The 21549-nt window shown below is 36.5% G+C and overlaps 1 protein-coding gene across 1 annotated transcript; it reads left to right on the plus strand.

The window, feature by feature from the left end:
• Window positions 1-2910: 2910 nt before the first annotated feature.
• Window positions 2911-8738, plus strand: cpo (carboxypeptidase O). Its single transcript, XM_082163285.1, has 9 exons — window positions 2911-3040; window positions 3229-3289; window positions 3370-3471; window positions 4109-4213; window positions 4761-4877; window positions 4963-5056; window positions 5749-5951; window positions 6058-6142; window positions 8198-8738. Exons 1-9 carry the CDS (start codon window positions 2985-2987, stop codon window positions 8461-8463), a joined length of 1089 nt encoding a protein of 362 aa, XP_082019411.1. The 5' UTR covers window positions 2911-2984; the 3' UTR covers window positions 8464-8738.
• The last annotated feature ends 12811 nt before the right edge of the window (window positions 8739-21549 follow it).

Consider the following 21549-nt stretch of genomic DNA (forward strand, 5'->3'; position numbering starts at 1 on the left):
GTCAACTCCGTCAGATTTTTTCATAAAGCTCTTTAAATCAGGAAATAGCATGGTCAGCTATATCCCTGAGGACCCCTTTTCATCTCCCTGCCTGTGGTGAATGCAGCACTACCACACATGCCCTGGTGCGTTTTACATTTTTTTATATTTTAGACAAACAATGTCAATATTCCTATGGTCACAGCTGCACCATGTCAATACCATCTTTCTGTTAAGATACTTTTTTTAAACCATCGTGGATTGAATTTAAGCATTTTAGTGAGGTTATTGGGACAGCTAGCAACTGAGGAAAAACTACCTAGCTGCAGTGTACAATACATGTTTTGGCGAGAAAATACATGCCCTTACGTCAACTCCGTCAGACGTCAACTCCGTCAGGTTCTATGTCTGACGGAGTTGACCTGTAAGCTGACGGAGTTGACAAATCCACCAATAACCTCTTAATGTGCGAATATAATATTATTTGTGAATATAGTGACGGGTTAAACTGTTATTTCAGGGTTTTATTTACACATAAATGCACATACATAGCATGCATTACATTATTTAACCATACACATCTGACTTGTAGAGAATGGGCAGGCAGTGGTCTGCTTATTATTGTGTAACGTGTAACTTTGCCAGCACTTTAATATATATATATTTATATGTAGAGACAGAAATAGAGAAATGAGAAGCCGGTGTAGGGCTGGGCGATATGGCCAAAAAAAATTATCACGGTATTTTTTTTTTTATATCAGTCGATATCGATAATTATCACGATAAATGTCAAATCTTTATTTCTTTCAAGTTTAAAGGCAGATTTTTGCTCCTAAGTGAAAGTTGTAGAAAACAGAGCGTTAATTGTGGTTTTAAACTCTACTCTTTATTGTCAGAACATATCATGACAAACAGGTGAACATTTCACAAATCGGAGGTAGAACATTTTTTGTCAACACCGTCAGATCTTCGTCAACAGCGTTGGATGTATGAATGTTTTTGTTATTTTTTGGGGAAAAACAAATATTCTTCCTTCAGTTTATGTTGTTTTTGTAATAAAGGACCATCTGATCTACATCCTCTTGTGTTTTATTTATTTAAGGAATTTGTTTTTACAATATTGAAATTAAAATCAAAGTTTGAAAATGCAAATATTTAGAAATCTGAGTTTTCAGAATAGTGTGACATCACAACTTAAGTTTATATATTGTAATTTTTTTACATATCAGAGTAACTAAACACTATTACAATATACTTCCGAACTTTAGATTCTTGTTGGATTTGAAGAATTTAAATTGTATACTTTTTAGTGTGTCTGACGGAGTTGACACAAATCCAGTTCTGACGGGAAACATGTTTGTTAAAAATGTGTTTTTATTTAGAACCTGTTCCTTTACATGGTTAAATAGCTAAGACCTTTCTCTGCAGAAACATATAACTCTAATTGATATAGGCCTAGTGTGTATTTAAAAAAATAAGTTTTTTAAAACGTGTTTTGTCCCGACTCTCAAGAATCAGTGAGCTGTAAACAAACTGGCATGAACAGCTTGTACCAAGACATTTCCTGTAATGTCCCAAAGAGTCATTTTCTCCCCTGGATTTAACAAAATAATAACTGTTTATGACAATGCATGCCAATACATCCACCAAAACACGCAGACAGCCTTTTCAGCCTTTATCTTGCTCTACACAAGCGATGCTAAAAAGTGTGTGGTTTCCCGTCTAAATTAATGTTCATAAACAGTGGTTTATTACTCATCCTACCCAGCAGCATCATGTTCAAACTGCAGCACGGGGCCTGAAACGTGAGGGACAACATCACCCGAAGGGAGAAGGATTTTATAAGAGTTTCTGCAAAGTTGCACCGTAATTTACAGTGTAAACTAAGGGATGCTAACGGCAGTACACGTGTTTATCCACTGCTCTATCTACCTACTACTTTCTGTTTTTTATCTTTACTAATTGATTTGATTTAATTTAATTCTCAAGACTTTGGGATTCTGTTTAATATGAATACAGAGATGAGCATGTAAAAAAAAAAAAAAAAAAAAAAAAAACCTTCTGTAAAGTGCTTTAAGTGAACCCCTGTCTCCATCTAGTGGTTGTATTCCATAGAAAGACTTACTACAAAAGATTACCAATGGCCTCTGTTTCAATTACGTGTTATTTACAATATACTATGAATTTAAAATATTTCAGTATATTTACCTACGCTGATTTTAACACTACAATGCTTGTTATTTTAGTACCACCATTATTATTTTTAAATAAATTGTATAAATGATACTTTTTAACATTGCATTGACCTCCTGAATTTGCAGCAAGCGTATAAAAAAAAAAGTAGATGATTATGATGATAATAATAATAATAATAATAATAATGTACTAAGCACTGCATCCACAAAAATGAAAAGTCTTAAATGCTCATGACCTTTTGACCATTGGACTGCGTCTGTCTATAGGATGTTATATAAAATGTCATATCACAATAAAATTAACTTCAGTGCTAAGTTATGATGCCCAGCCCAAGGAAAATACTTGTTTATCGTTGATAAGTGATTGCTAGATTTGTCTATATGATGTTAAATCACACAGATATAATAACTGATGACGTGAGCTGATGGCTTGTGGTTATAGAGCACAGTTCAAACTCACAAAACAAAACTTCCGAAATATCTACGAAGCAGATAAAGTATATGAGCTAACTGCACATTAAAGGTTAACCAGTGGATATTTATAGTGTTTATTATCACAATGTCCTGATTTATAACAGCTCAGTATTAGACCAGATAAGTTTGATCCTAAAATTCAGCTTGAAATGCTGTACCTTTGGATGGGGATAAATGTCTTGGGTTTAAACATTAACACAGTTATCTGAGCGTCACTCTCTCCGTTGAGGTGTTGTCTGGGACTGTGTCTCAGTCAGGTGGGGATTGCTTTATAAGTCACAGTCTTTACTAGGTTCACACTGTCAGGTTCAACAAGCTTGGATAACAATCAGAACCATGCAGAGCTCAATAATGTCTGTTTGGGCGGTCTTGGCTCTAGTGGCCCAGGACAGGTAAGATTTTGGGGTTATTGCCTTAATGGTTTCCAGAGGTTCCAGAACAAAACATTAAGTTTGCTTTGTAAAATAGAAAATCTGACATGGAACACCCTCTGAATACAAAGAGATTTGGGTAAGATCTGATGCATAAAGACAGCTGCTCTTCCTCATTTGAGTCAGTAAAGTATTTGAATTCATTACAGATTGGCTGGTGGACTGGAACACAAATCTTACGACTACACAAAGTACCACACCATGGATGAGGTGAGATCCTCCTGTACTTGCTGCTGTTGATTCATTGATTGATTGATTCATTTATTGACCTAATCAATGTTTTCACACAGATTTCAGCCTGGATGAATCAGATCGAAAGGGAAAACCCAGACGTTGTGTCCAGCATGATGTATGGACAAACTTATGAGAAGAGGAACATTACATTATTAAAGGTACTATCTGTGTAGTGCAATAGTCCATTTGCTTTCAACAAAAAGCAGGCTGTGTCTGAAATCGCATACTTCCCTACTACATAGTAGGTGAAAGCCAGTAGTATCACAGTACTCATAAAGATAAGCAAAAAGTGCCCAGATGAGTTACTACTTCCAGTGAGATTCTGAAGTTTTCATTCGATGGACACTTTACTATCCCATGAGGCCACGGGAGAGGATTTGTGAGTGACAGTGAAGTCACATGATAATGACAACATGGCGAATGCTACACACTACACGCATTTATACACAACTCGATTCAGATTACATTTGATCCCCTTAATAAAAGCTTCTGTGGCAATACTGTGATGCGATGATAATGGTTACACTTTATTTTACTGTACGTACTCACAGTGCACTTACTCAAGAAAGTACTGGTAATATAAGGTTACTGTGGGTTAAGATTAGGTTTAGGGGTAGGTTCAGGGTTAGTTATAACCCAGTTATTGTAATTGCTAAGTACATATGTAGCCTACATGCGAAACAGGACTGTAAAATAAAGTACTACCATGATAATATTACAAGGTAGCCTGCTCAAAATAATGCCATGGTATTGCCATAGTACTTTCGTGTTCATTTGTTTGTATCTGATATGCAGATCGGCTTCAAGAGCACCACACCAAAGAAAGCCGTTTGGATGGACTGTGGGATTCATGCCAGAGAATGGATCGCTCCAGCTTTCTGCCAGCATTTTGTTAAAGAGGTGAGACTTTATACAGGGAAGTTATTATGATGTACTTGGTCAGGATGCCATATACCTGTAGTGTTATTCCCAGAAATATCACATCACAATATAATGTACTACATCTGTCTGTGAATGCAATGCCACTGCTGAGCTAAGATGTTTTAAGATGTTTAAAAATGCTCTGGATTTGGATGCTTATGTTATTTTCCTATACATGAACTATACAAAGATTTATATAGAGCTCACAAATATTGATACTTCCGCTGTATGGATAGTTTGGTCCCCAATCCCCATAATAATGATACTAGAGGAAGAAAGTACACAGCATACTCAAAGCATTCACATGCTAAAATTAAACAATCAGGTTAAGGATGTGCAATATAAATAGTGAAAAGTGAATGACAGTATTTTGAGTTGGCCAAATAATGTTTTTAAAAAAAAAATTTATCATGATGGTTATATGGATATAAGAGTTCAATTTGTGTTGATATGTTTCTCCTCCTATAAAGCTTTATATTTAATCTAATAAATAACAATTACTTTAACTGTTTTCATGTTGAAAAAGATCCTGGGCTCCTACAAATCAGATTCGAAGGTAAACACATTGTTTAAAAATCTGGACTTTTACATCACCCCAGTGCTGAACATGGACGGATATATTTATTCCTGGAAGGATAACACAGTGAGTTTCATCCGTTTAAGTACTTCAGTATGACATTTGATGATTATACTTTTAGCAAACATACTGTATGTGATGTGTTTTAAAGACTCGACTATGGAGAAAGTCCAGATCACCAGGCACTGAAAACTGCACATGCGTCGGGACTGATCTCAACCGCAACTTTTACGCTAACTGGGGGAGTAAGTAACAATTTTATTTTCAATATATAATATATTTTTAGATTTAGTCATTTCGTTGTGTTTTGGTATTTTTATTTTGGTAAGTTTTTATACATTTTTGTATTTTAGTTTTAGTTATTTTAGTACATCAAGTTAAACAATATGAAAAGTTGAAAAGTTTTTTTTTTATTTTTTTTTATATATATGTTTTATTTCAGGTAACTATAATAAACCACATGAAAGCATGAAATATTCACAAGCAATTTTTTGTGCCAAAACAAATTTACAGCACTGACATTTTTTTTAGATAACTGAATGAACTCTTTGGCATCTGAAAAATGTAAAAACCAGCTATATGAGAGATAAGGGTTATAAACATGACTTAACAGATGACTTAACAACACTCAATGTACCAATCCTGTCTTTCCTATTCCCACCCTCTACATGTCATAAATTGCAGGCGTGCTTAAGGTAGCAGAGATAATCTTAATGTTGAAATAGTAAACAAATAAAAAGTTACAAGGATAACCCCTCATTCTCATTTGCCGTGATTTTGCAAAGTATCTGTCAAGCATGAATCATGAAATTGCACTTATCAAGAGCAAAACATGCAACCAATGCTATTTATTTGACACCTACACTGATATACAGTAAGTACAGTACTGTCGAAAGCATCAGATCATGATCTAGTCCATCTGTCTTCGTTCATATAGTGGTCGGGATCTCCAGGAACTGCTGTTCAGAGATCTATAACGGTCCGACTGCTCTGTCTGAGCCTGAGGCCAAAGCCGTCACTGACTTTTTGGGAGCAAATCAAAACCAAATACTCTGTTATCTCACCATCCACTCGTACGGACAGCTGATCCTCGTCCCCTACGGACACCCCAACATCTCAGCACCCAATTACGATGAACTGGTAAGTAGAAGTGCAAATTAGTTCGGGATAAGTCAGGATTGGGAGCCTACGAGCATACCGTACACTGTTTCGAATTAAATGTGCATGTCTGTCAATGTGTTTGCAGATGGAAGTAGGTCTCGCTGCGGCTAAAGTCATCAAAGCAGTTCATGGGAAGAGCTACAAAGTGGGCAGTTCCCCTAATGTGCTGTGTGAGTATGTTTAAAATGGTTTCCAATCATAAAACATGAAGACAGTCATTTCAACGACCTAGAAGAAACTGGTTTATTGCACATAAGCTTTATTTCGGGTGCTTCTATAGCACCTTTCACAGACAGAAAGCCACAAAGTGCTTCACAACAGAAATTTACATCAGAATATACACATAATATAAAAAGGCCAAGACAATACAAGATCATATCAACCCAAAAGTAGCTCATTAGAAGCCTGAACAAATAGATGAGTCTTTAGTTTGCACTTGAAGATATCAACAGAGTCAATAGAGCACAAAGAGGGCGGAAGATCATTCCAAAGCCTATACCACTCTTAGAAGAAAAGGTTCTATATAGAACCTTAAAAGGTTCTATCAGGCGCTACGTATTTGGAACCCCTAAAAGGTTCTATACAGAACCCTTTTTAAGGGTTCAATCAAAAGAACCCTTTAGGGTTCTTTGTAACCAGGAAAAGGGTTCTATTATGGAACCTTTTAGGGGTTCATTCATTATCATTTGTTTTGTCCTTTCCGGATTAAATATGTCATATTATTGACAAACATCAAGACCCTAAAATGTAAAAATGTAATTCACATAAAAAAAGTCCCCCATGAATACTGAAAAAAAGCACACCCAAAGTGCATAGAATTTATATTAACAAAAATAATTACTATTACTGAAAGAATGCTACTGTAAGTATTCAAGGCTTTAAATGTACAAATCAACATTTGCAACAGCCTGAAAGGATCGGTCACCTCTAGCACGCGTGGAACCTTCAGCAGATTCTGATCCACAGACCTCAGAGTCCGCACAGGGGTGTAGGGCTGGATCAGATCACTGATGTAAGAAGGAGCCTGACCATGCAAGGCTCTGAAAACTAGAACCAGAATTTTAAACTTGATCCTATAGGACACTGGCAGCCAATGCAGCTCTTTTAGAACAGGGGATATGTGAGTCCTCCTATTAGTACGGGTCAAAATTCTGGCTGCAGAGTTTTGCACTAATTGCAGTCGAGAGAGTTCCTTCTTGTTCAGACATTAAAATAAACTAGTACAATATAGTCTAAACGCGAAGACACAAAAGCATGAGTGATAAGCTCCAAAATCATTTCGTGAGACCATATTTCTAAGTTTAGATATTTTCCTTAATTGAAAGAAGCGTTAGTAGTGTTACATTTTATCGTGATCCCCGCTCATGGTGGCTGCCATATTGAAATTGCATTATCCTAAATACCTGAAGAAAAGAGTACTTGTTTTACAATGCCATTGGTTTGTGATTCTGCATTATATTGGTGTCAAAGTCAAGTAGAGATGCAAAATATATAGTTATAGGCTGATATTAGAGATTTTTAATTTACAAGATTCACTCGATTTAGGATATTTAATTGTGCATGATCATTTAGTCTATTTTTACATTTAGATTTCCATTATCGAATGCTCACTTAAAGACTTTTCTTATTGCCAATATTTAAACATCTTGCAATAAAACGTAAAAAAATTAAAATAATAATACTTCCTAGGTTGTCTATGAAAGCCTGTAGACTGATTTTTATGTGAATGACTTTTGCCGGGAAAGCATGTGACTTTTACAAGCATTCCCGAGAGCCTCTCTTCCCATTCACACATGAAACTAATGCTTATATGTTCAGGATAATGCCAAAAGAGCCATTCTGTACTGTAATGTCCATGTGGCATGCAAAGAAAAGGGATTCATTCAAACTATAGTCTCACATAGTCATATCTATATAGTCTCAAATATACTTCATAATCAAACTATAACAGTGTAATCAGCCAACATGATGCCGATGAATTGCAGAGCTGGTGCAAATCTCAAAATGAATATCCATTCTTATACTGTACATTATGATACTGTGACGTTTACATTTACTTGTAGCTTTTAAAACATTTGATGTTTGTTTTTAGTGTTTTATTTAAAGATTTTCTTAAAACATTATGAAATTGTGAAAATAATTACCTATATTGGCCTGTTGCATCGCCCAGGAAAACATAAAGAAAAAAGTATTTGCACGCTAATATGCTTTAATATTCTTCACAGATCCAAATTCTGGCTCTTCACGTGATTTTGCCAGACTCATAGGGATCCCATACTCCTTCACCTTTGAGTTACGGGACGAAGGGCAGACCGGCTTCATTCTACCCGAGGATCAAATCCAGCCCACATGTCAAGAAGCTTACCAGGGCGCAATGTCCATCATCAACTACGTCCATGATAAGAATTTCAAAAGTGCAGCCATTACAGTCACAGCCACATTGTGGACAACACTGATAGCCTTATGGATATCAAGCACTAGTGTGCTTTAGACCACTATTTCTAAACAGATTTTGTCACATTTATTGTCGCATCATGCATTTTTATTTCTCAAAACTGCTTGTTTTAGGATTTCTTTGATGCTTAAACAAGAACTGTGCAACGAAAAACAACTTGGTTTGATATTTCACTGTGTAATGTAACAAAATTCAGATATTTTTAAGTGTGACTCATGTTCAAATACGTTTATATTTTAATATAGATTCAAATTGTAACCAGTTGTCTTACAAAAAGCTGAAGTGGTAAAACGGGGTAACCCTAACCCTAACCCTAACCCATAAAAATAATTAATAAACAGAAAAATACAAAATGTATTACATTTAATTTTAGTTAATTTTTTATAATTTTTTATTACTATATTAGTGAGAAATAGTGAGATTTTGTTTTTTAATACTGATCGCAGAGCTCCATTTGGCCTGTTGATGGCAGTATATACACAGAAATCACTAAAGACGGTTTCAATCTTGTATAAACTGCTGTCAACATCAGCAACCTCAGATAACATAAAACAATAAACGTATAACTAAAGAAAAAGGGACACAGATCAGTGCTTCTGGGAAAGATCAGATGAGACATTCCTTCCTCAACCACACAGAAGTTAAACAGAGGAATGAGGGATAAGATCTCCCTCGCGTCAAGGCTGTCCTACTGAACACACTGAGGCCAGTTGTAGACTCGCTGAACACCTCCTCTATTTATCACTGACTGACTGGACGATAAAGAGAACAGAGATGTGCTCTGTTTGTGATATTAACAATTCGCAGAGAGATCAAGATGGAAGATATAAAGTACCTCACTTCTTTTCAACCCAAGGATTCCACCAAAGGTCAGGGTGGGGTCAATCTTTTGCACTGTTCGCCCAGTGAATTCAAGCTAAAAGCCAATCAGGACGTCAGCTATGACTGGAATGGAATATTAGTGTGCATTGTACTACATACTGTACGGTATTGTATATACTGTCGATGTGTGGATCAGTATGCAGTTTGTAGTAGCCTATGCTATACTGTTTAGAATAAAAATGTTCCAAAATTTGATAAAAACGTCTAAACTTATGTTTAATTTTGTGAGTGTTATCCAGTTATATATATGCAAATAAATGGTTTAAATCCAAATTTGTTAAAACCTAAAATTCGCATAATTAATGTTTTAATATTTAGATCACTTCTGTTATTGATTTCTATCAGGATGTGAAGAGTGCTTCAACCAGTAGCTATAACAAGAAGTGTTTATAAAACAAATAGCCTATACCTTTAAGTAAAAAATAGAATATATAAAAAATTATTTAAAAAAATTATATATATATATATATATAAATAATATTTTCTTTATCTTTAATATTTTCATATTAAGAATATATCATTTGGTTGGTTTAAATATGTATACTGTATATATTACCAAATTATAACTTGATACCCCCCAAAAATGTCTATACATTTACATTGTATAGAAAGATTGGAATATTAGTTGCAGTCTCAAGTGAATTCTTCAAGTAAATGATCTACATCATAAGAGCTCAGCTGACAGAAAAGCTTGGGAACCCCTGATCTCACGAAGCAGACATCCAACCTTTACCCGCAACTATTGAACCATGCCACCCCTATCCCCTCATGAACTATATAGATCTCCCAAAACAAGTCATGCCTTTGGACCGTCATGAGAAACAATCCGTCTCAGATACCTCTCCATCTCCACTCCTGCTCTGTGGTGGCCCCACATGAGAAAGATAATCTGTGTGTGGAGGAGCAGTGCTGGTGAATAATGTGCATGAGCGTTACAGTACCAACAACAGCCATCCATCATAGCCGTGTGCTGTGACATGAAGGTAATGTGATCGTCCACTGGGCTCCAGCCAGATCTGTGAAGAGACGTTTGGAGTGGTGAAAATAGAAGTCAGACTTGACGTCTCATGATAGACGCACAGCTGGGCTTGAGTTTTCTTTTGTTTTTACTGATCGTTCGAGGGCTATAGAAGGATTTTGATCATGGCTGTGGCGTTCATTTGCCATTGGTCGGGTTGTTGTTGTACGCTAATGTGCAACATTAAGGCATATTCATTAGTCAATGTCAAAACATTCAGTACATGCCATTTGTCATGATGTATCTACTGATCACAAGAATGTGATTTTTGGATCGTAAACTCATAACTAAACCATAAATCGTAACTAAACCGCTTTATTATGAGACCATCTTCTTAAAATCACCCCCTCTGGAAGTTTTTAGTTTTTTGGCTCAGAAGTTGCTCTTAGTCTTAGTTTTGTATTTACAGTAAGTATAGACTCGGATTGTCATACATTCATTATGAGAATATAAAATTATGATTATTTACAACTACAGGTCAGTAAGATATTATTGTTTTTAAAAGAACTCGTTCATGCTCAGCCAAGGCGGCATTTATTTGATACAGCGAAAGCAGTAATATTGTAAAATATTATTACAATTTAGAATAACTGTTTTCTTTTGAATATATGTTAAAATATAATTTAATCCTGTGATGCAGAGATGAATTTTCGGCATCATTACTCCAGTCTTCAGTGTCACATGATCCTTCAGAAATCATTCTAATATGATGATTTGCTGCACAAGAAACATTTATTATTATTATTATTATTATTATTATCAGTCTTGAAAATAGTTGTGCTGCTTAACATTCTAGTGAAAACCACAATGCATTTTTTTCAGGACTCTATAAATATAATGATATAATAATATAATCTATATCTATAATAAATAGAAAATTGATTTGGAATATAAATATTTTGTAACAGTATAAATGCCTTCACTGTTGATTAATTTAATACATCCTTGCTGAATAAAACTATTACCTTCTTTAAAAAAATAAAATAAAAATAATTCCTGACCACAAACATTTCAATGGTAGTGTTTATAAATCATTGTATTATAAATCATAATTCTGAAATTAATGTAGATAGCATCCCTCAGATCATTTGTGAGAACTTAATGAGAAATGTTTGAGAATATTAAATTACTTTTATTGGAGATTTTGGTGTCTTGGCGAATCTGAGCCCAGTTTGAGGTATGGTTGAGATCTCTTCTTAGAGGAGGCACATATGAGATTTCTGGGCAATTTTTTTAATGCAAATAATCTGAAAAGCATGACATGTCAAAAGTCTCTCTTTGCTCTCCATTTAATCTCATTGTATTTGTAGTTTTTTCTCCATTGTTTTTTCTGCTTTTGTCTTTTTGTTGCTCCTTCCGCCTTTCAGTTTTTGCAGCCTCATTACAATTTTTTTATTTAATTTCAAATTCCTTTCCGAATACCATCCCCCTGATGCATTATTTTTCCCAACGGTGTATCAGACAACAAGTGCAAAGACATTTTGATGTTGGACTTCTAGGTCTTGTACGAAACCTTTATGAAATGCTAATATGACATATCATACAGTATATGATGCCTTATCATTGCAGTGCAACATTCGGAGCTGCCCACGTGCCATACACTCATCACCTCGACTAATGGGACTGTGACAGCCCTGCCGCCCACCTCTGTTTCCATGACAACTGCCACCAAGACTGCTTTAACCAGATCTGAGGCGTGTTTCTGCCACCCCGAAACATTCTGCTTTCTGTCATGTTCTCCCGGAGATACTTTTGGCTCGCCACTTTGTCAGATGATGGGGTCTATGATCAGCCGCCCGCTTATTCGTTTTGATTCAGCAAGATCCTTGTTAGCAGCTAAAATAATGGCGGTATCTCATATCTGAATGGCAGACTGAAGCCACATGCCCATCCAGAGGAAAGAGGGTCAAATCACAATCTTTTTGATATTGCAACTATTTTCTCCAAAATGAGACCAACTGAACATCTCCATTTGCTATCTATTTAAAGTCAAATCAAACTTGAGCCTGTTGCTTTCTAAATTCAGTTTTTGTCTCAATTCTTTTTCTCGTTTAACTCATTATGGAAGTAAAATAAGTTGCAAGCATCGTGTGTTTCGCAGATGAAAGCAACTGCTGGTCCTGGATTTGCACTTATTGTTAAAATTAAACTCTTTATTATTTTTTTTTAACTCTTTATCTTAAAATATTAAATATTATTTTTTAAATAAAAAAAACTATTACATTTACTAAAGAGATATATATATAAAAAAATACAATGTCTAAAAAAATAATACAAACATCAAAATAAATAAAAACATTAAATGGCTATATGTAAATTATGGGATAGTTCACCCAAAAATGTAAGTTATGCAATGAATTACTCACCCTCATGTTGTTCATGCCTGAAAGACTTTCACTCATCTTCGAAAGAAATAAAGATATTTTTAATGAAATCTGAGAGCTTTCTGTCCCTCCATTGACAGCTACAAAACTACCACATTGATGCTTCAAAAAACTCATAAAACTAATCCATATGAATTGAGCGGTTTAGTCCAAATTTTCTGAAGAGACTCGATCGCTTTACTGTATATGATGAACAGATTTAATTTAGGCTTTTATTCACATAAAAACATTGAACAGCAAACATAAACCGTTCAACCGAACCTGCTTGACTTGCGAGAACAAACCTCATTGGTTCTTGCAGAAGCTCAAACGTGCTGCGTAACACGAGAATGAACCTCATTGGTTCTTGCAGAAGCTCAAACGTGCTGCGTAACACGAGAATGAACCTCATTGGTTCTTGCAGAAGCTCAAACGTGATGCGTAACACGAGAATGAACCTCACTGGTTCTTGCAGAAGCTCAAACGCGCTGCGTAACACGAGAATGAACCTCATTGGTTCTTGCAGAAGCTCAAACGTGATGCGTAACACGAGAATGAACCTCATTGGTTCTTGCAGAAGCTCAAACGTGCTGCGTAACACGAGAATGAACCTCATTGGTTCTTGCAGAAGCTCAAACGTGATGCGTAACACGAGAATGAACCTCACTGGTTCTTGCAGAAGCTCAAACGCGCTGCGTAACACGAGAATGAACCTCATTGGTTCTTGCAGAAGCTCAAACGTGATGCGTAACACGAGAATGAACCTCATTGGTTCTGGCAGAAGCTCAAACGTGATTACGTAACACAAGAATGAACCTCACTGGTTCTTGCAGAAGCTCAAACGTGATGCGTAACACGAGAATGAACCTCATTGGTTCTTGTTGAAGCTCAAACGTGATGCGTAACACGAGAATGAACCTCATTGGTTCTTGTTGAAGCTCAAACGTGATGCGTAACACGAGAATGAACCTCATTGGTTCTTGCAGAAGCTCAAACGTGATGCGTAACACGAGAATGAACCTCATTGGTTCTTGTTGAAGCTCAAACGTGATGCGTAACACGAGAATGAACCTCATTGGTTCTTGTGGAAGCTCAAACGTGATGCGTAACACGAGAATGAACCTCATTGGTTCTTGTTGAAGCTCAAACGTGATGCGTAACACGAGAATGAACCTCATTGGTTCTTGTGGAAGCTCAAACGTGATGCGTAACACAAGAGAATGAACCTCATTGGTTCTCGCACATCAAACAAGCATGTTTGAGCTTCCGTTTACTCATAAATGAGAACTTGAGAAATATGCATACTCAGGGCATCTTCCTTTTGCTTGTAACATTTCATTTCAGTATATGAATTATAATGCCTTGTTCAATATAGCATCACAGATATATGAGTAGGAGAGAACGAGGAAGTTTGCTAGGCCAATTTTTTCCAACAGATGTTTGAGTACCCATGGGATCCAACATATGACACATGACAACGCCTTTCCCAAAATAAAGAGCGGATATTGAGAGTATTTGTGTGCGGATTCTGCTGTTTATTGTTGTAGATGGCCGTTGTGTGTATTCCTGGCTCAGGGTGTGTGTCTGTGGGTTGTGCAGAAAGGAATTGCACATGTGCGATTTGCTTATCTTCTGAAAGATAAGGTTTTTAGGGAGAGCAGAGTTTTAATTTTACTATATTGGTGAATATAAGAAAATCTCTTTCACTGCAGATTTTATTATAGCTTTTGTCCTGTGAAGCATAAAGGATTTCCTGCAATTTCACTCTTTTTGTTGTTGTTGTTCATTATAGGCTATAGTTCTAGATTTCCTTCATTCAACAGATATCTTTTGTCTTTATCTCACTTATTTTGCTGTGGAAACATTCTTTGTTACTTAACAAAAGCCTTTATCGTATGGTCTTGATTCATAGGCAGCAGGCAGACTCGGAAAATTCAAATCTCCCTGAGCTCATCCGGAGATTTCCATCTCACAACTTCCCACACTTCAATACACTATCTGCAGAACCCACAGTATTTTCACTACCTGCATTTTCATTCAGTCCACATGATGATGGACCTCCATAAAGGGAACTTCCTTGACTTCACAAACATGCACTGCCAGTCAAAAGCTTATTCATTAATATATTTTCCCACATTTAGCAAAAACGACCTAGCAACAACAATAATTTCAATAGTAATAGGCTATATACTGATCTGTGGTCTGATCTGTGGTCATCTGTGGTCATATTCAGGACAATCAATAACTAAGACGCATGCGTTTGCATGAAACAAGAGTCTGCTGAGTGATACGACAGACAAGAAAGCAGGCGTGTTTCTATTGGAAGAGCGGTATACTAATATATACACACACACACACACACACACACACACACACACACACACACACACACACACACACACACACACACACACACACACACACACACACACACACACACACACACACACACACACACACCAGCCTTTCTATTACACCTTGCTAGTACCAGATTAGATTTTGCCTTCAGAACTGCCTTAATTCTTCATGGCAGAGATTCAACAAGGTGCTAAACATTCCTCAGAGATTTTGCTCCATATTGACATGACATCATCACACAGTTGCTGTAGATTTGTTGTCTGCACACATCCATGATGTGACTCTCTCGTTCCACCACATCCAAAAGATGCTTTATTTAATTGAGATCTGGTGACTGTGGAGGCCATTTGAGTTTAATGAACTCATTATGTTCAAGAAACCAGTTTGAGATTATTTGAGTGTTGGGACATGGCGTGTTATCCTGCTGGAAGAAGCCATCAGAAGATCATAAAGGGTCATAAAGGGATGGACATGGTCAGCAACAATACTCAGGTCGGCTGTGGCGTTTATACGATGCTCAATCGGTACTAAGAGGCCCAAAGTGTGCCAAGAAAATATCCAACACACCATTACACCACCAGCAGCCTGAACCACTGATACAAGACATGATGGATCCATGCTTTAGTGTTGTTTACACCAAACTCTGACCCTACAATCTGAATGTTGCAGCAGAAATCAAGACTCATTACACTAGGCATTGTTTTCCCCAATCTTCTATTGTCTAGTTTTGTTGAGCCCGTATGAATGGTAGCCTCAGTTTCCTGTTCTCAGCAGACAGGAGTGGTATCGGTGTGTGTCTTCTGCTGTGTCTTCATCTGCGACAAGGTTCGATGTGTTGTTCATTTAGAGATGCTCTTCTGCAGAACTCGGTTGTAAAGAGAGGTTACTTGAGTTACTGTTTGTCTTTCTATCAACTCTAACCAGTCTGGACATTCTCCTCTGACCTGACCTCTGACATCAACAAGGCATTTTCATCCACAGAACTGAAAATCCCAGTAGATCAGCAGTTACTCAGACCAGCCTGTCTGGCACCAACAGCCATCAAAGTCAACGTTCAACCATTCAAAGTCACATAAATCACCTTTATTCCCCATTCTGATGCTCAGTTGAACTTCAGCAGATCTTCTTGATCATGTCTAAATGCATTTAGCTGCTGCCATTGGCTGATTAGTGATTCGATATTTGCGTTGACAAGCAGTTGAACAGATGTACCTAATAAATTGGTCAGAGACTCCGTTTGAATGAGTATTTGCTAATAAATGTGTTTAAGTGACACCTTCTGGGGAAGGTGAAACAACACTAAATGTCCAAACAGCTGAGCAGAACATTCACTCCTGAGACTCTTGAGTCTTACTTTTTTCAATTGACACATCATTCAAAGCTGTAACACATTTTCATGTAATTCTTCTAACATCTGTTCCAGTCTACTACTGTATTTAAAGAGTCTGCAGAGCAAGTGAAACTATGTATAGCTACAGCTATTGTGAAGCACAGTATGATAAGTTCACTTTAACTTTAACAATGGCCATTCTATTTACAGCCATGATTAAAATGCTTAGCCGGAGGAAGTATAAATATTCTTTATAAAACACAGCATTTTCATGTTCTTATTTTCATTTCACTTCAAAAAAGTTGAAAAGCACATACATTTTATTGCAAAGAGAAACACACCATATGGTGCTACAATAGCACAGTTTGGTACTATTTTATAGTACAGACAATTTTACATGATTTTCAATCCACAATAAACTGTTGATAAAACCAGTTTTGACCTCATTTCGTTTTTGTTGACTACACTGTAAAAAATTATCGTGATTTTAACTTAAAATACTGTAAAAATGCTACAGTGAAAAACTGTTAATTGGTTAACAGAAAGTTTCCGTACTATATACGGTAAATAACTGTGATAGATCTAATGGTACATTAAATTTACAGTTTTTGAAAGTGAAAAAGAACAACTCATTGTATACTTTACAGTGAAAAACCGTAAATTTACATTCCCACAATTCCCTGCGTGACACTTCACATTTGATCTATTTTTGTTAAAATAAATAACTATGTTTCTTCATAGTTTTCTTTGTTTGTTCTAATCAGTTATGTACATTAGGGTTTTATGTTACATTTAATGTTGTTAAATTAATGTTTATTGCATTTTTTATATTTCATGTGTGTTACCATGATGGTGTTTAATGTTTGTGTTAATGACAGCTTCTATTATATTAGTATTACATTTCTTGTGGAAGAGCTGCTTGTGATGAGCTTTGATTGATCATGTGACTCTCATCACTGCTGTGATTGTTGGTTATCAGTGTATTACAATGGTACAAAACAGATATTAAAACTTCAATAGGACGTTAAATTCACATTATATCAGATAATGAATTACGGTTTATTACTGTAAATTTTAAGTTAAGTCTGTAAAACCAATAACGTTGCTACCGAATTTTTTACGGTAAAGTACTGGCAACCACAGCTGTCGTTTTTTTACCGTAAAAATCACGGTTGAATTTTTTACAGTGTAGCCAATTCTCTAATCCAGTTCCTCTGCTTATCTCCACCCAGAGCTGATTTCCTGCACAGCAGATACTGAAGATACAGGAGAGCAGGAGGTCTGAAGCAATGCTGTCACCAGCTCCAGTGGAAACACAGATCCCGCTTACCCCTCGACTGACCCAGATAAGAGCTTTCAACTGCTGGAGAGCTGCTTCTCTGGGAGGACGTCCCACAATCTGCTGTGTGAGCCAAAGGCCCCACCAGAGCTTGAGACAGGGAGAAGGATGTGGAAAATGAATCTATACTATTTGACAGACAATATAGGCTTAGTCCTTCATCTGCAATGTATTGGTAAATAAAGATGGTGTTTTGTGCTTAATGGAGGTACCTTTGAAAGGTGCTCTAAGCGATGTCACGCGTTTTTTAGGCTGAATTTTTTTCGTCACATACAGCAAACATCTCCTCATTATCCGCTAGCTGTCACCCTGAACACACTGTAAAAAAAAAAAAACGGTCTCTGTAGACAGCCCAGGCTCCACAAACGGCAACAAAAACAAACTGGCCCAGCCTGGACCACGATACATAACAAACAGTGTTCCAGCCAATAACCGACAAGAATGATTTGGGGGTGGGGGTTGGGGGGGTTAGTGTGCGTGCACATGAAGGGGGGTGTCAACGACAACGACTTACGTTAGAATTATATTCTTTTGAATTTTGATATGGCCGACACACGACCAAAGAGACGATGTTCCGATGAACAAATAGCAAAGAAGAGGGAAAAGGAGAAGGAACGCGCGAAATCCAGAATTTAAATGGGAAAAGCCTGTTTCAGGAAGCACGGAAGGGAGGGGGAGGGGACGGGATGAGGAGGAGGGAGGGTCGAGCTAGCCTCCGTTTTGTTTGACAATACTTCAAACGTCAATAAGAAGTGACGTCATCCAACATCGCTTAGAGCACCTTTAATTAGTAGTACATGTTTTTGGATCAACATATTCGCTTTCTTCCAAAACACAGTGAGCTGCCTTGTTGCCTGCTGCCTACATATAAAGCAACACAAATACAAAAAATACAATTGTTCATTATTTGTTAATGTTAATTCACGGTTCATTAACTAATGTTTTTAAATGTATTAGTAAATGTAGAAATTAAGATGAATAAATGCTTTAAAAGTATTTTTCACTGTTAGTTCATGTCAACTAATGTAGTTTACTAATATTAACAAATGAAACCTCATTGAAAGGTGTGGCTAAAATAATAATAAATACATTATAATAATCAAAAAGATTCATTGCACACATAATAAAAAAAATAACCATAAAAATAATAATTATACATAGCAGATAAAAAAAAAAAATTCAATTCAATTAAAGCTATTTTATGGAAACATTTCAACGCATTCTCATCCTAGGGCGTCATATACTGACGCTTTTGACATTTCGTCTACATCCAACGCACATGGCACCCTTTAGCGTCAATATGACACGCACAGAGCTTTGTTCGGTTATGGGTAGGTTTAGGTCTGGGGTAGGGTTAGGGTTAGACCGCTAGGAGGCGCCTTCTGGCCCATATCTATCTTTCAGTATTACATGAATATATAATGTCAACATTTCTCTTGTTTTGTCCACCATCTTAATTTTTTTTCAAATATTATTTTCTGAGCTTGTCAAAATATGTATATCACGCATAAAAAAATAAATATATATACTGTATATAAAACAGGCAGGATCAACACACACTAAACATTAGATGTAACCAGACAATGAGTGCAGGCAAGGATACAACTAAAATAGACTGACGAAACAAGGTAATTAATCAAACACAACTGAAACCAACCAACTCACAATGACGGAAACCATAATAACCAAGGAGTGGCGGGAAAATGTACAAAGGAAAACAGGATACTAGTGATTACAAACTAAAAGTCCATGAAAACTTAAATAAACTGAACATAACTGTGACAATATATATAGCACACATACATTTGTGGTACAATATTCAGTTTTTTAGAGCTATTATTTAAAGCTATTTTATGAATACTTTTTATTGCATGAATTTTGAAGCCGCAGTCCGTAACTTTTTGGGGTTAAAAATTATCCAAAATAAAATTTTGACCAAGTACATAACCAGCCAGTGTTCAAAACTCTCTGCTTGCCGTAGCTCGATTCAAAACGGTAAGCTTGTAATAATGTTTTTAATTCCAGTGGTACTGGTGGATTTCCGCGGGATATTCGAGCATGTCTTTGCGTCATTACGTCACATCTGTACACATAATGAAGGAGTCTTGGCTAGTAAGCTAAGAGTGTGAGGATGCTGGAGCGGGAGGTGGAGATTTATTGCCTTTTGTCACTGCACTTGATATAATTAAACTTATCAATTTGATGGCGGATCCAGAAAGGTTCAAACGACAATCACCAGTGACAACTACAGATTCACCCGTTGTAAAACGCCATAGACTTCGGACTTCGGAGAGGCTACAGAAAAAAAGAGACTGCAACCGGGCCCATGTGAAAACAAGGATAAATATCGGAAAGGCATTAAATGTAGTCACGCAATGCTGATGTTGTTTACATTAACAATTTGAGAACAAAGTATAATTTGCACGGTTTGGCGTAATATGACAAGCGATCTTTAGATTTAATCAGCGCGATTTACTGCAATGCTTTTTCCCCTTAGTTGGTCAGAACAAAAGTGGATGTTACTTAGGTTACTTGTTCAGAAGACATTTTCCGGTGAAAATTCTTATGTTGGTCATACTTCCAAAAAGTAGAATCTGTGATTGCAAATGACAGTATCCACACTGACGCGATGACTGACAGCCACATTCTCCTCAAAACCATGCCGAGACACAGCTCACGTAAAGTTGATAATTCCGCGAATAACTGCAATTGCAGATTTCAAACAGAGATGGCGACAAAGAGGAACAATTACGGACTGCAGCTTTAAGTATATAACCAGCATTTTTCTTGTATTGTCCACTATCTTGGATTTTTTTTTTCTGAGCTTGTAAAAATATGCATAGTGTATACATGCATACAATTTTATTTTATTTTAATTATAATTTTTTTTTTTAAAGAAATCTAAATATTAATAGCACACTTAATTTTGGGGTAAAATATTGTTTTTAATTATTTAACTATTTTAACTATTTTATGAATCCTTTTATTGCATCCATTTTTATGTCCATTTTTAATCAACATTTTTTCTTGTTTTGTCCACCATCTTGATTTTTTTATTGTAATTTTTCCCAATACATTTATACCAAACCATTAACTACCCCTAAAACCCTATTGATCTGGCAAAATCATATCAAGCTATATTGATTCACCTAATGCTTGCAATGAGAGTTGAAGAAGGTCATGGAGTCTAATGAATTTTGCACATTTAGATATTTTTCCTAAGACCTCAGATACTTGGAAACAGTTCAGTCCGTTGGATGTACAAGGACAGCTCCGAGTAATATGTGTTGGTGTGAAAAGTACCAGTAGAGCATGTTGTGTTGTTATTGACTCTCAATGGCACAATATGCAGTTTTTTTAAAAGATAGAAACCATGAACTATTGATCTTACATTTTTCTGTATCTGTTCTGGTGTGCAAAACCAGGTTTAGCCAAGCTGAGGAGGTCTTGTAAGTGACCTAGCTAAGAAACAGCATCTGCTAAAATACTTAAAGTAAATGAAGAATCTGCAACATGAAAAGCTCTTCCTCAACAGAGACGTTCAGATGCCCAAAACCCTTTACATCAGAACTGACATTAGATTCAAAAAGCATCTGGGAATGGAGGAGTACAGTTGCGTGCCTCTAGTTCTCCATCATTTGTCAGGTTCTTCTCTCTAGAGATGAATTAGCCCCGCGCTCTTTGTATTTCTTAGTGCGGCCCCTTCAAAAGCTGATCACCTATAAGCTTCAAGCGTGCAAGGCTGAGCTTTGATGGAAAGTCCGGCTTACTGAGAAAGAGGGAAAGCTCTCTGATCTTCACCAGCAAGGCCCCAGTGGAGAATTAGATTTCA

Source organism: Leuciscus leuciscus (assembly GCF_965113295.1).
Source record: "Leuciscus leuciscus genome assembly, chromosome: 3".
Lineage (NCBI taxonomy): Eukaryota > Metazoa > Chordata > Actinopteri > Cypriniformes > Leuciscidae > Leuciscus > Leuciscus leuciscus.

Bases quoted from the DNA above. Each gene is read 5' to 3' on its own strand.
- cpo (XM_082163285.1), top strand. From the start codon at position 2,985: ATGCAGAGCTCAATAATGTCTGTTTGGGCGGTCTTGGCTCTAGTGGCC. The intron at 3,041-3,228 runs GTAAGATTTTGG...AATTCATTACAG, and splicing joins GCTCTAGTGGCCCAGGACAG to ATTGGCTGGTGGACTGGAAC. The intron at 3,290-3,369 runs GTGAGATCCTCC...GTTTTCACACAG, and splicing joins AGTACCACACCATGGATGAG to ATTTCAGCCTGGATGAATCA.